The sequence below is a fragment of the Amblyraja radiata genome, chromosome 14, assembly GCF_010909765.2.
Source record: "Amblyraja radiata isolate CabotCenter1 chromosome 14, sAmbRad1.1.pri, whole genome shotgun sequence".
Classification (NCBI taxonomy): Eukaryota; Metazoa; Chordata; class Chondrichthyes; order Rajiformes; family Rajidae; genus Amblyraja; species Amblyraja radiata.
Window position 1 is genome coordinate 4,041,464 of NC_045969.1, and position 15,194 is coordinate 4,056,657.

The 15,194-nt window shown below is 47.4% G+C and overlaps 1 protein-coding gene across 2 annotated transcripts in view; it reads right to left on the reverse strand.

Moving 5' to 3' along the window:
* Positions 1 to 8,655: 8,655 nt before the first annotated feature.
* Positions 8,656 to 15,194, reverse strand: part of LOC116980297 (transmembrane protease serine 3-like) — a 34,655-nt gene continuing 28,116 nt past the window's right edge. For both annotated transcript variants that reach the window (XM_033032381.1, XM_033032380.1), the window contains 3 exons: positions 14,703 to 14,848; positions 11,460 to 11,612; positions 8,656 to 8,732 (listed from right to left, as the gene is read on the reverse strand). In XM_033032381.1, the coding sequence (XP_032888272.1) occupies positions 8,712 to 8,732; positions 11,460 to 11,612; positions 14,703 to 14,848 (320 nt within the window). In that variant the 3' untranslated portion in view covers positions 8,656 to 8,711. The remainder of the gene's footprint in view (positions 8,733 to 11,459; positions 11,613 to 14,702; positions 14,849 to 15,194) is intronic.

A 15,194-nucleotide genomic window follows, 5' to 3' on the forward strand; every position in this document is an offset into this window, starting at 1 on the left:
GCTATCTTTAAGAGCCCTCTCTTGAAAGTATCCAGAGAACCGCGAATTCCACAGACTCGCAACTCTCTGTGAGACAAAGTGTTTCCTTGTCTCCGTTCTAAATGGCTTACCCCTTATTCTTAAACTGTGGCCCCTGGTTCTGGACTCCCCCCAACATCGGGAACATGTTTCCCGCCTCTAGCGTGTCCAAACCCTTAATAATCTTATGTTTCAATAAGATGCCCTCTCATCCTTCTAAACTCCAGAGCATTCAAACCCATTCTCTCAGCATATGACAGCCCCGCCATCCCGGGAATTAACCTTGTAAACCTACGCTGCACTCCCTCAATAGCAAGAATGTCTTTCCTCAAATTAGGGGACCAAAACTGCACACAATACGCCAGGCGTGGTCTCACTAGGGCCTTGGTGTACAACTGCAGAAGGACCTTTTTGCTCCTATACTCAACTCAACAGTTTTTCCCGACCCAATGTTGCACCTCCTGCATCTCCCCCAACTCAATTGGAGCCCGTCTTCTCAAAATGAGGCCAAGTGCTTGATCAAAAGACCATTTTGAAAAAAAAAAATCCTGAATGGAATTGAAAAGGCCGTCTTCGTAAATCGATGAGCAGTTGGATTGGGGACGTCTCAGCTGGAAGAAGGTTGTTGTGAAATTGGACAGCTTCCACCTTCTTCTCTCATCTCGGTCGTGTCGTCCACCCTTGGTGTTGGGAGGTGGTTGGACCAAGGCAACTGGACATTGTGTGGTGGGGTCGCAGAGCAGTGCGCCCCCCCAGAGTTTTGTAGTCATCATCGTCTTCCATCTCCGACAGTAGCCCGAGTTGCTTCAACCCCTCGCCAGGAACCTTGTCTGAGAATACTTGCCAGTCAGTAACCTACAAGCAACAATCAATGCAAACCGAACGTTACGATGAAACCTACTTTCAGTTCTGCCATGTGGCAGAAATAGTTTTTTTTTGTCACGCCCTCCACCTCTGTAGGTGGCGAGAAGGCATTTTTAAGTTATTGTAAATAGTTTAGATACCTAGAATTCAACGTACTTGAATTTCTTGCACGCTTTAATGCAGTTGTGTCAATGTGGACAGAATATTGTCTCCTCTGAGGTTGATATAGGTCACGGTGATGTCGTCGCAGTTTGGAGCAGGGTCTCGAACCGAAACGTCACCCATCCTTTTTATTCTCCAGAGATGCTGCTTGCCTGACCTGCTGAGTTACTCCATCACTTTGGGTCTATCGATCTTGTACCTACTTGGGGAGGTCAAACTTTGAAACTGGGTTGAAGGTCGTCTGGCAGCACGGTGGCGCAGCGGTAGAGTTGCTGCCTTACAGCGCGTACAGCACCGGAGACGCCCGGGTTCGACCCCGGCTACGGAGTTTGCACGTTCTCCCCGTGACCCGCGTGGGTTTTCTCCGGGCGCTCCGGTTTCGCCCCACACTCCAAAGACGTGCAGGTCAAATTGTACAAATTGTCCCGAGTGTTACTGTGCGGGGACTGCTGGTCGGCGCGGGGATCGCTGGTCGGCGCGGACTCGGTGAGCCGAAGGGCCTGTTTCTGCGTTGTGTCTCTAAACTAAACTAAATAAGAAAATGTGGGATGAGGTGATGTGTCTTGTTCCTTTTCAGCAGTTCACTGCAAACTATGGTGAAGATTACTGGGACATCTTTGCGGAGAGATGTGGTGTCTCTGTTAGGCCGACCAGGAGCAAGGTTTTCATCCGGGCACTTTATCTAGCATGGATAAGATGGCTTTGTGGACTATTAGTCAAATACCTCGACTATTGATTATAGATTGAGATTTAAGTTAAAAATCCCACCCCAGCAGTTAGATCATAAAATCATATGTGATAGAATTTGGCCCATCAAGTCTACTCCGCCATTCAATCATGGCTGATCTATCTCTCCCTACTAACCCCATTCTTCTGCCTTCTCCCCATAGCCCCTGACACCCGTACTAATCAAGAATCTATCTATCTCTGCCTTAAAAATATCCACTGACTTGTCCTTCACAGCCTTCTGTGGCAATGAATTCCATGTCCTTAAATAAACGTCCTTTAATTCTGAGGCTGTGGCCTCTGGTCCTAGACTCTCCCACTAGTGGAAACATCCTCTCCACATCCACTCTATCCAGGGTCATTGTCAAGAGGTAGATATTAGTTTAAATCGAGGGAGAAAAGATTTAATAGGAACCCGAGGGGCAACTTTGCTTGACACAACTTTGCTAACACAGTGTTTATGAAACACTTGGACAAGTGCATGGATAGAACAGGTTTAGAGGGATGTGGGCCAAACACAGGCAGGTGGGCATAGAGTAGATGGGGCAAGTTGGTCAGCATGGGCAAATTGGGCCGAAGGGCCTGTTTCCTGACTACGCGTGCTGCCTGTATGGAGTGTATAAGTTGACCGCGTGGGTTTTATCCTGGAGCTCCAGTTTCCTACCGCACTCCAAAGACGTGCAGGTTTGTAGGTTAATTAGCTTCAGTAAAATAAAATTTTAAGTTGTCCCTTGTGTGTAGGAAAGTGCTAGTGTACAGGGTGATCGCTGCTCGGCACGGACTGGGTGGGCCGGAGGGCCTGTTCCCGTTCTGTATCTCTAAAGTAGGAAAGAACTGCAGATGCTGGTTTACACTGAAGATGGACACACAAAAAGTTGGAGTAACTCAGAGTGTCAGGCAGCATCGCTGGAGAAAAGGAATAGGCGATGTTTCGGCTCGAGAAGAGTCTGAAGAAGGGTCTCGACCGAAAAATGCGGCGTGGTCCTTTTCTCCAGAGTTGCTGCCCGACCCGCTGAGTAACTCCAGCATTCTGTATCTCAAGAACCTGATTGTTGTGGGAACTAGGGTCGCCAACTTTCTCACTCCCAAATAAGGGACAAAAGGTCAAAATACGGGATAAATTCCCCACGGCAATTCGTTGACCGACTCGGCCCGTGGCTGGGTGAGTGATGAGTTGGCCCGGGTGCCGGACTGCACACAAAGCCCAGCTGGTGGGCCAGCTGAGGAGTTTTGGCCCGGGGGCTGTGCGCAAAGTCCGGCGCCCCATCCAACTCATGAACCGATGATCGGCCATGCGAAGGAGGGGTGGTGGTGGTGGTGGTGTCGGCGGTAAGCGAAGGTCGGACAGCTGCCGACCGACGGGGCGAGGTGCTGCTGCTGCACTCCATGGGCTGCACCAAAGATCCTATAGCGGAGCAAGATAGACCACTCCTGCTAAATGCAATGGGCTGACGTGTAGTACGCAACGGAGCGGAACGTGGGTCTTTTTTTCATCTATTTCCATAACCAAACCCGACCCGACTCGCAGTGTAATCAGCGTTGCGGGGGAACAGTTTGTGTTAATAAATTATAATTCTGAAAATGAGGAGAGAAGATTTTGCCCAAATAATTTTGATTTTACGAGGATGTTTCCGTAACCGGCGTCCGTCTCCGCACTAGTATCCTACGGGATCTTTGGTGCGGAGACGGAAGCCGGTTACGGAAATGGGGCCGAAAATTACCCATGACCGCACTACGTCTTTTTCATCGGGTGATCTATCTTGCTCGCTATAGGATCTTTGGGCTGCACTGGACGGGATGGGTGAGGCGGGGCCGGACGCGGTGCTCCGACCTCGACCCGAGTAGTGGCGGTCAAATACGGGACAAGGGCGGTCCTGTAGGGGACAAACCAATATTGCCCAATACACGGGATGTCCCGGCTAATACGGGACAGTTGGCGACCCTAGTAGGAACCCTAGTAGCTGTTCCTAAACCTGATGGTGTGGGAACTAATACTACTGTGCGGTACCTCCTGCCCGATGGGAGCAGCGAGGATGATACGGAACGAGATGACACACGACAACATTAATTCCACATAAATAAAAAATGTTTACCTATATTTGGCTGCTGAACCACCTTCCACGTTCATGGGCCTTGCACTGAATCTGTCCACAGTATGAATACAGGGCCACATGGACAATACTATGAGCTGTCTGCTGCACGTAATGAATGTTGGCTCCTTCTCAACTGGAATCTTAAGAAAGTTCTTGGTATTTAAAATTGTTTAAAAATTTGTATTGTTTCACCAAGGAACTGGGACTGGACCCAGTTACAAAATAGTCCTTATTTTTAGCCAGTATTTCTGTACAATAAATATATTTAATGCTCATTGAGATGTCGAACGTTTTAATATCAGAGCAGGCTGCAGGGAATGGATAAATGTGCTGACGTGATCAGTCCTATTTTGTCTGCTTATAATAGGAACCGTTAAATAAAATACTATTTTTAAAAAGCTTGTCTGCTTTTCCTTTGCCAAGATTTTTCATTTGTCCTTCATCTTTCCACATTGCTACATCTTTGTCACATGGGGGAGGGGAGTAGGGGGGGGGGGAGGGGAGGGGGGGGAGGAGTTCATCTTCCATGTAGCATGGTGGCACTGAGTGCCATTGCCAGAGACCCGGGTTCAATCCTAGCTGCGGGTGCTGGCTGCGTGGAGTTTGCACGTTCTGACCGCGTGGGTTTCCTCCGGGCGCTCCGGGCTTCCTCCCACATGCCACCGGTGTGCAGGTTGCAATAAAGGGGATGCTGGTTTATACCAAAAAATAGATGCAAAAAGCTGGAGTAACTCAGCAGGCCAGGCAGCATCTCTGGAGGAAATGGATAGGTGACGTTTCAGGTCAGGATCCCTCATCAGACTGATTTCAGCAATGATCAGTCTGTTACCATCAGCCTGAAGAAGGGTCCCGGCCTGAAATGTCACCTATCTCAGATCAGGCAATCACCAAGGTGCAGAGTTAAGTAGTGAAACCGCCGCAGGGTAGAAGCTGTTCCTGAACCTGCTGGTCTGGCAACGGAGAGACCTGTAGCGCCTCCCGGATGGGAAGAGGGTAAACAGTCTGTGGTTGGGGTGAGAGCAGTCCTTGACGATGCTCTATTGGGTCACGACCCAAAACGTCACACCCATTCCTTCTCTCCAGAGATGCTGCCTGTCCCGCTGAGTTACTCCAGCTTTTTGTGTCTATCTTCGGTTTAAACAAGCATCTGCAGTGCCTTCCTACAGACTTCTCCACAGATGCTGCCTGACTCACTGAGATACTCCAGCATTTTATGTCTGTCTTAGATTTGGACGCAGGTTGTTCGGACCATAGTGTGTAGGATGCAAAACTGGGATAACATAGAACTAGTGTGAACTAGTGGTCGGTATGGACTCTGTGGGCCGAAGGGCCTGTTTCTGTGATGTACGACTGTGATTCCACAGCTACCAGCCATGTCCTGCCCATCTAATCTGTGATCCTTTCAGCCATGGTTGGCACAGCGGTAGAATTGCTGCCTTACAGCACCAGGGACCGGGGGTTCGATCCTGACCACGGGTGCTGTCTGTACGGAGTTTGCACGTTCTCCCTGTGACCTGCGTGGTGTTCCTCTGGGTGCTCCGGTTTCCTCCTGCATGCCAAAGAATTGCGGGTTTGTAGGTTAATTGGCCCTCTGTAACTTTCCCACTCTAACGTGTGGGGAAGTCAGGAGAAAATGGGATAAGATGGTCGGCACAGGCTCGGTGGGCCGAAGGGCCTGTTGCCATGCTGTATCTCTAAACGGAACGAAAGATGGTTGGACAAAGGTGTCTGAATCAATGCAGAGATGTTTGCCAGCATGTTTTGTTGCCATGACAACTCCCCATCTTAGACTGGAGGGTGAGAGACACAATGCCAGGAAAAAAAATGCAAAAAGCAAAACAATTATAACACATTTTAAAAAGGTGACGGTTTCCTCAAAAGCACCCAATTAAAGCGCGTTTCATCTTCGTGACAAAAGAATTGCCAATGAGACAGCTCACTGCTTAGTTTAGAAAATAGAAAATAGGTGCAGGAGGAGGCCATTCGGCCCTTCGAGCCAGTTTAGTTTTAGAGATACAGCGTGGAAACAGGACCTTGGTCAGTCCGCACCGACCAGCGATCCCCGCACATTAACACTACCCTACACACTAGGGACAATTTTACATTCATACCAGGCCAATTAACCTACAAACCTGTACGTCTTTGTGTGGGAGGAAACTAACGATCTCAGAGAAAATCCACGTGGTCACAGAGAGAACGTACAAACTCCATACAGACAGCACCCGTAGTCGGGATCGAAACGCGATCTCTGGCGCTGTAAGGCAGCAACTCTACCCCTATGCCTCCGTGTCGCACAGATATGGTGCGAATCAAAGAAGGTCATCTAATTTAAAACATTCATTATCTTTCAGATGACTCAAACACAGATTAATGATAAACACTTAAAACAAAAGACGGAGGTGTTATCTGTAAAATGATGTCCAATTATTCACTTCACAAGGCAATTTTGTGGTCGCAGTGTTTTACTTTAGAATTTTGAGATACAGCGCGGAAACAGGCCCTTCGGCCCACCGAGTCAGCGCCAACCAGCGATCCCCCCGTACATTAACACAATCCTACACACTAGGGACAATTTTACATTTACACCAAGCTAATTAACCTACAAACATGCACGTCTTTGGAGTGTGGGAGGAAAGCAAAGATCTCGGAGAAAACCAACCCAGGTCACGGGGAGAACGTACAAACTCCGTACAGACGAGCGCCCGTACCCGGAAGATAAAATATGATCCTAACACTGAATTGATTATATTCGGATTACTGGAATATGAGAATAAATTGAATATGTTTCAAAAATCTTTCCTGAATTATGGTTTAATAACGGCAAAAACACTTATACTGACGTTTTGGAAAAATACATCGACACCAACGTTTAAAATGTGGATTTCAAACATGTTGGAAACCTTACATCTTGAAGAAATGCGATTCCTCCTAACAGACAAACTAGACCAATTCCTAAGGATTTGGTCTCCACTTGTCGACTCCTTACAAGCATATGGTGCAACACAAACATAGAAATGATCTGTTTCAGGACTGGGTGAATGATGGTCAAGAATAATAAATAGCTATCTCTCCTTTATTCTTCTGCTTCCTACCTTTTCTTCTTTTCTCTCTATTTTCTTCTCCATTTATCTTCTTCTCACTTTCCGATATCACACTCCTCTCTATTCCTTTTCTATTCTCTTTCTATCCCTTTTTTTACTGTTAAAATTTAAAAAAAAATAAGAAGCTGTACATGAACCGTAACATGTCAATATATACTAGGTAGCTATGATACCATATCGACACCAACACCATCGTGAAGTTTGCAGACGACACAACAGTGATTGGGCTGATCACCAACGGTGATGAAACAAACTACAGAGCGGAGGTGCAGAACCTGGCGGACTGGTGCGCCAATAACAACTTGGCACTAAACACCTCCAAGACCAAGGAGCTGATTATTGACTTCAGGAGGTCCCATTCTGGAGAATACGCCCCAATCTCCATTTACGGGGAAAGTGTGGAGAGAGTGTCCAGCTTTAAGTTTCTGGGCACTCACATTTCAGAAGACCTCACATGGTCCACAAACACCGCCGCACTGGTCAAGAAGGCACAGCAACGACTGTTCTTCCTGAGGACATTAAAAAAGACTGGTCTGCCCCAACAGCTGCTGACAACGTTCTACCGCTGCACCACAGAGAGCATACTAACGTATGGCATCTTTGTGTGGTATCTCAGCTGCACGGAGGCGGAGAGGAGAGCTCTTCAGCGCGTCGTCAACAGAGCGCAGCGGATCATCGGGACAGAGCTACCAGCCTTGGAGGGCATCGACCACACACGGTGCCTCAGGAAGGCCCTCAGCATCCATAAGGACTCATCACACCCCTGCCACGGTCTGTTTCAACTACTTCCCTCCGGCAGACGTTACAAGGCCTTCTACGCCCGAACCTCCAGACTCAGGAACAGTTTTATCCCAAGAGCTATAGCGGCTCTGAACCGGCCCTAATGAGTGCCCCCCCACCCACCCCCTTTGGACAGTCTCCCTCAGATGGTCACGTCAATCAATTCAGCTTGTTTATTTATGTATTGTATTTATTTACCTTTATTGTACATCAGTGGAGCTGCACACTAAATCTCGTTGCACTGATGTGCAATGACAATAAAAGATATATTATTATTATTATTATTATTATTATATTATTGTACTTACTTCTAATAAAAATTAAAAAAAAGACAAGCACCCGTAGTCGGGATCGAACCCTGGTCTCAGGCGCTGCAAGCACTGTAAGGCAGCAACCCTACCGCTGTGCCACAGGTGCTCCATGTCATGTGATGGAAGCAGATAGCACCGTAAACCACACAGGTGGCAAAAAAGAAATGGAAACACCATGTTGTACCGGGCGATCGGGGAACTGGGACTAATCTGATTGCTTCAAGGATCTGGGATAGTTGCAAAGGGCTGATTGGCCTCAAGACCCGTGAGATTTGGATTAGATGACGAGTAATCTAAACTAAGACCACAAAGAATGCAAATTGAAATCACATGGTAGTCAGGAATTTCAATTTAACCGGAGCTCCTAGAGAAAACCCACGCAGGTCACGGGGAGAACGCACAAACTCCGTAGAGCACCCGTAGTCGGGATCGAACCCGGGTCTCTGGCGCTGAAAGCGCTGTAAGGCAGCAACTCTACCGCTGCGCCACCCGGTGGTAGTCTAGCAGCTTGTGAATATGTAACTAATTCCAACCCTCCCCCACTGGGCATGTAACATATGCTAAGATTGCAATATTCATATTGAGACATGACTCATTGTGTAATTAGGACAAAACTTAGACGTGGTTTTATTCAAACGCTTCACTTTTGGTTGTCTTCAGCCATTTGACTCTTCCTTCTGTGAAATGAAAGTAGATTAAAAGCATGATTAACTGAAGTAATATCATTAATAGACAATAGGTGCAGGAGTAGGCCATTCGGCCCTTCGAGCCAGCACCGCCATGCAATGTGATCATGGCTGATCATCCACAATCAGTACCCCGTTCCTGCCTTCTCCCCATATCCCCTGACTCCGCTATCTTCAAGGGCCCTATCTGACTCTCTCTTGAAAGTATCCAGAGAACCGGCCTCCACTGGCTTCTGAGGCAGAGAGTTCCCCAGACTCACCACTCTCTGTGTGAAAAAGTGTTTCCTCAACTCCATTCTAAATGGCTTACCCCTTAATCTTAAACTGTGGCCCCTGGTTCTGGACTCTCCCAACATCGGGAAAATGTTTCCCGCCTCTAGTGTGTCCAAGCCCTAAACAATCTTATATGTTTCAATGAGATCTCCTCTCATCCTTCTAAACTCCAGAGTGTACAAGCCCAGCCACTCCATTCTCTCAGCATATGACAGCGCCGCCATCCCGGGAATTAACCTTGTAAACCTACGCTGCACTCCCTCAATAGCAAAAATGTCCTTCCTCAAATTAGGGGACCAAAACTGCACACAATACTCCAGGTGTGGTCTCACTAGGGCTCTGTACAACTGCAGAAGGACCTCTTTGCTCCTATACGCAATATGTTTTTTTTTACTCCCCCATGTTAAGGGAAAATGAATATCAAATGTGTGCGGGGGGGGGGGGGGGGTGGGGGGGGGGGGGGGGGGGAGGGGGTTACATTTCAGTTATATCATTTAGTTTATTGTCACGTGTACCGAGGTACAGTGAAAGGCTTATTTTGTTGCGTGCTATCCAGTCAGCGGAAACACTATACATTGATTACAATTGAACCATCCACAGTGTACAGATATAGGATGAAGGCAATAATGATCAGTGCAAGATAAAATCCAGCAAAGTCTGATTAAAAGTACTCCGGGGGTCTCCAGTGAGGAAGATAGTAGCTCAGGACCGCTCGTTTTAAGGATGTTGAGACCTTATCTGGAGTATAGTGTCCGTTTTCAGTTCACGAGGTTAATCCCCGGGATGGCGGGACTGTCATATGAGGAAGGATTGAAAAGACTAGACTTGTATTCACTGGAATTTGCAAGAATGAGGGGGGGTCATATAGAAACATATAAAATTATAAAAGGACTGGGCAAGCTAGATGCAGGAAAAATGTTCCCAATGATGGGGGAGTCCAGAACCAGGGGCCACAGTCTAAGAATAAAGGGGAGGTAATTTAAAACTGTGATGAGAAAAAACTTTTTCACCCAGAGAGTTGTGAATTTGTGGAATTCCCTGCCACAGAGGGCAGTGGAGGCTAATTCACTGGATGAATTTAAAAGAGAGTTAGATAGAGCTCTTGGGGCTAGCGGAATCAAGGGGTATGGGGAGAAGGCAGACACAGGTTATTGATTGGGGATGATCAGCCATGATCACAATGAATAGCAGTGCTGGCTCAAAGGGCCAAATGGCCTCCTCCTGCACCTATTTTCTATGTTTCTGTGTTTCCTTATGTAAGGATGAACCTTATTGTCCCTTGGTTTAGTTTAGTTTGGAGATAATTCATGAAACAAGCCCTTCGGCCCATCGAGCTCATGCCGACCATCCATCCCCCACTGACACAACTTCCATGTTATCCCATTATCGCGTCCACTCCCTACACACCGGGAACACTAGTGTGAACGGGCGATCGACGGGTCTGTTGCCGTGGCTGTATCTCTAAACGAAACGAAAACTACAACTAAAGTAAAAGTAAAACTGAAACTAAATGTAAAACTAAAGGGCCTGTCGCACTTGGGCGTCATTTGCAGGTGGCGCGCGAAGATTTTGTGAATCCCAAAATCCTGGGGCACCACGCGCGGCCGCGCATCACTACCTACGCCACCGCTTCCCACCGCTATGCGTGCGTCATCACGCGCGCGTGAGGCGTAAATGATGTCGCCGCATGCGTTGCGACGTGTAAATGATGTCATTTACGGAAAGATGTCAACAAAATAGAGAGAGTACAGAGGAGATTTACTAGAATGTTGCCTGAGTTTCAGCAACTAAGTTACAGAGAAAGGTTGAACAAGTTAGGTCTTTATTCTTTGGAGCGCAGAAGCTTAAGGGGGGACTTGATAGAGGGCTTTAAAATTATGAGAGGGATAGACAGAACTGACGTGGATAAGCTTTTCCCATTGAGAGTAGGGAAGATTCAAACAAGAGGACATGACTTGAGAATTAAGGGACAAAGGTTTAGGGGTAACATGAGGGGGAACTTCTTTACTCAGAGAGTGGTAGCGGTGTGGAATGAGCTTCCAGAGGAAGATAGGTATATGGACGGGAAAGGAATGGAGGGTTATGGTCTGAGTGCAGGTAGATGGGACTAGGTGAGAGTAAGTGTTCGGCACGGACTAGGTGGGCCGAGATGGCCTGTTTCCGTGTTGTAATTGTTATATGGTTATAAATGATGTCGCGTAAATGAAGCGCAAATAACGCCCGAGTGGGACAGGCCCTTCAATAGAAATGAAGACTAAACTGTAAACAAACTAAATTAAAATGTCAAAACTGAAACTGAACTAAAATTAAAGTACAACTAATTTAAACAACGAAACTGGAATTAAACTAAGGCTACATTGAAACTACAACGAAACTGCAACTGCGACTACAATTACAACTAGACTAAACGATGAAACGTAGGCTGGGCCATATCCGTGCCATTACCTCCATTTGCTGGTGGATCCACTCGAGGTATTCGGTGACCCTGGTGTAGACGCCAGGTTTGTTCTGGTTTGCACAGCCAGCTCCCCAGCTGGTAATCCCCACCAACCTCCATCCGCTCTCTTCGCTGCAGGCCAGTGGTCCACCACTGTCCCCCTGTGTGTATTCAAACGGATATTACACTTGCACCAAGCCAATTGACCTACGCAGCGGTATGCCTTTGGAGTGTGGGAGGAAACCGGAGATCTCGGAGTAAAACCCCCCACGCGGGTCACGGGGGAGAGCGCAGGAACTCCGCGCAGACAAGCGCCCGTGGTCGGGATCGAACCCGGGTCTCCGTGAATGAATTAATACGTTTATTGTCCAAGTATTCACATACAAGGCATTTGCCTTGGTGCTCCGCCCGCAAGTGACAACATGACATGCAGTGACAGTTAGGAATGACACATAAGACATTAAACATTAATAATAAAACATTTTTGATTAAACATGTGAATTCAATCAAATACCAGAGCAAAAGCTCCGTGAGGCAGTGACTACCGCTGTCCCAGCGTGACCACTCAGGTCCAAAGTAAACGGAAAACCCACGGATTGGGAAGAACTTTACAAGATGCTGGTCGGAGGCTGAGAGGAGACCTGACAGACGTATATAAGATGATGGAAGGTGTAGAATTAGATTTGAATAGATTTTACTTTGAACTTTAGAGTGTAGGGATATTGAGAGCCAAAGGGCATCGGGTGAAGGTGAGAGGGGAAAGATTTAATAGGAACCTGAGGGACAACGTTTTCACTCAGAGCATGGTGGGTGTATGGAACGGGCTGCCAGAGAAGGTAGTTGAGACTGGTCTAGGTTAGTTTAGAGATACAGTATGGAAACAGGCCTTTTAACCCCACGAGTTCGTGCCGACCAGCGATCCCTGTACACTGACACTATCCTACACACACTAGGGACAGTTTACAGTTTTTCAGGGGCCGATTAACTTACAAACCTGTTCGGCTTTGGAGTGTGTAAGTAAGTAAGTCAGTAAGTAAATTTTATCTATATAGCACGTTTAAATCAACTCGCGTTGAAACCAAAATGCTTTTCATAGAAGAAATAATTAAGTTTCCGTACATCCATAGAAAAATTAAAAAAAAGAAAAATGACACAACACGTTATAGAACTCCACATGAACGTCCCCCCACAACAGAATCAAAATGTTCCACTGTGGGGAAAGGCATCAGAAAGTTAAGTCCCCTTCTTCTGTGATCACCCGAGGTCGGGGCCTATTTGTGGCCTCCGCAGCCAGTCCGATGTTACAGGCCCTCTTGCCGGGAAGATGGAACTCCGGCATCTGGTGAACACTCCTCAAAGTGTGGGAGGAAACCGGAGCACATGGAGAAAACCACACACACTAGGGACAATTTACATTTACACCAAGCCAATTAACCGACAAACATGTGCGCCTTTGGAGTGTGGAAGGAAACCGAAGATCACGGAGAAAACCCACGCGGGTCACGGGGAGAACGTACATACTCCGTACAGACAGCGCCCGCAGTCGGGATCGAACCTGGATCTTCGGCGCCGACAGGCAGCAAATCTACCGCTGCACCACTGTGCCGCCCAATAGAATAGACGGTTCAGTTTATTGTCCCGTGTACCGAGGTACAGTGAAAAGCTTTTGTTGCGTGCTAACCAGTCAGTGGAAAGACAATACGTGATTGTGAATACAATCGAGCCGTCCACAGTGTATGAATGTGTGTGAGTGATTGGTGGTGGTCGGAGGGGCCGTAGGCGCAGATTGGCAGCCACCCTTCCGTCAGTCTGCCCCAGGGCAGCTGTGGCTACAGAAGTAGCTTACCACCACCGAGTGTGACTGAGGAGTGAATGAATAATGCGATGTAAAGCGCCTTGAGTATTAGAAAGGCGCTATATAAATCCCATACATTATTATTATTATAGTGTATAGATACATGCGAAGGGAAAAACGTTGAGCGCAAGGTAAAGCCCGATCAAGGATAGTCCGAGGTAGACAAAAATGCTGGAGAAACTCAGCGGATGAGGCAGCATCATAGATGCAGCCTCAACCGCTGAGTTTCTCCAGCATTTTTGTCTACCTTCGATTTTTCCAGCATTTGCACATCCCTGAAGATCTTTCCTGGTCCGAGAACACTGATGCAATTATTAAGAAAGCACATCGGCGCCTCTACTTCCTGAGAAGATTACTGAGAGTCGATTTGTCAAGGAGGACTCTCTCTGACGTCTACAGGTGCACAGTAGAGAGCATGCTGACCGGTTGCATCGTGGCTTGGTTCGGCAACTTGAGCGCCCTGGAGCGGAAAAGACTACAAAAAGTAGTAAACACTGCCCAGTCCATCATCGGCTCTGACCTCCCTTCCATCGAGGGGATCTATCGCAGTCGCTGCCTCAAAAAGGCTGGCAGTATCATCAAGGACCCACACCATCCTGGCCACACACTCATCACCCCGCTACCTTCAGGTAGAAGGTACAGGAGCCTGAAGACTGCAATGACCAGGTTCAGGAATAGCTACTTCCCCACAGCCATCAGGCTATTAAACTTGACTCGGACAAAACTCTGAACATTAATAGCCCATTATCTGTTTATTTGCACTTTATCAGTTTATTTATTCATTCCAGAACCAGGGGCCACAGTCTTAGAATAAAGGGGAGGTCATTTAAGACTGAGGTGAGAAAAAACAGTTGTGAATTTATGGAATTCCCTGCCACAGAGGGCAGTGGAGGCCAAATCACTGGATGAATTTAAGAGAGAGTTAGATAGAGCTCTAGGGACTAGTGGAGTCAAGGGATATGGGGAGAAGGCAGGCACGGGTTATTGATAGGGGACGATCAGCCATGATCACAATGAATGGCGGTGCTGGCTCGAAGGGCCGAATGGCCTCCTCCTGCACCTATTTTCTATGTTTCTATGTTTCTATGTGTGTGTATATTTATATAATGGACACAATATGTTTCCGTGCTGTAATTGTTATATGGTTATATGGTTATATGGTTATATGGACACACTGATCTGTTCTGTAGTCAATGCCTACTATGTTCTGTTGTGCAGAAGCAAAGCAAGAATTTCATTGTCCTATCAGGGACACATGACAATAAACTCTCTTGAATCTTGAACCTTCCTAAACAAGGATAGTCCGAGTGTCTCCGGTGAGGTGGAGAGTCGCTCAGGACCGCTCTCCGGTTGTGGCGGAGATGATGGAATCTTTTCGCCAGGTTCCAACCCTTACCTGACAGGTGTCCACACCTCCGTGCAGGTAGCCAGCGCAGATCATCCTGGAACTTATCCTCTTGTGGTAAACATCGGGACGGCGGCAAATGTTGTTGGCAATCAGCGGGACCTCCGCTTCGCGCAGATCGAGTGAGATTTCATCCGCTGCATCGTAAAAGCAGTTTCAGTTTAGTACTGGAGATACAGCGTGCAAACAGGCCCTTCACCCTAATTCTATTCCATGGAGCGTAGGAGGATGAGGGCAGATAGAAAACATAGAAACATAGAAAAATAGGTGCAGGAGGAGGCTATTCGGCCCTTCGAGCCAGCACCGCCATTCATTGTGATCATGGCTGATCGTCCCCAATCAATAACCCGTGCCTGCCTTCTCCCCATATCCCTTAATTCCACTAGCCCCTAGAGCTCTATCTAACTCTCTCTTAAATCCATCCAGTGATTTGGCCTCCACTGCCCTCTGTGGCAGGGAATTCCACAAATTCACAACTCTCTG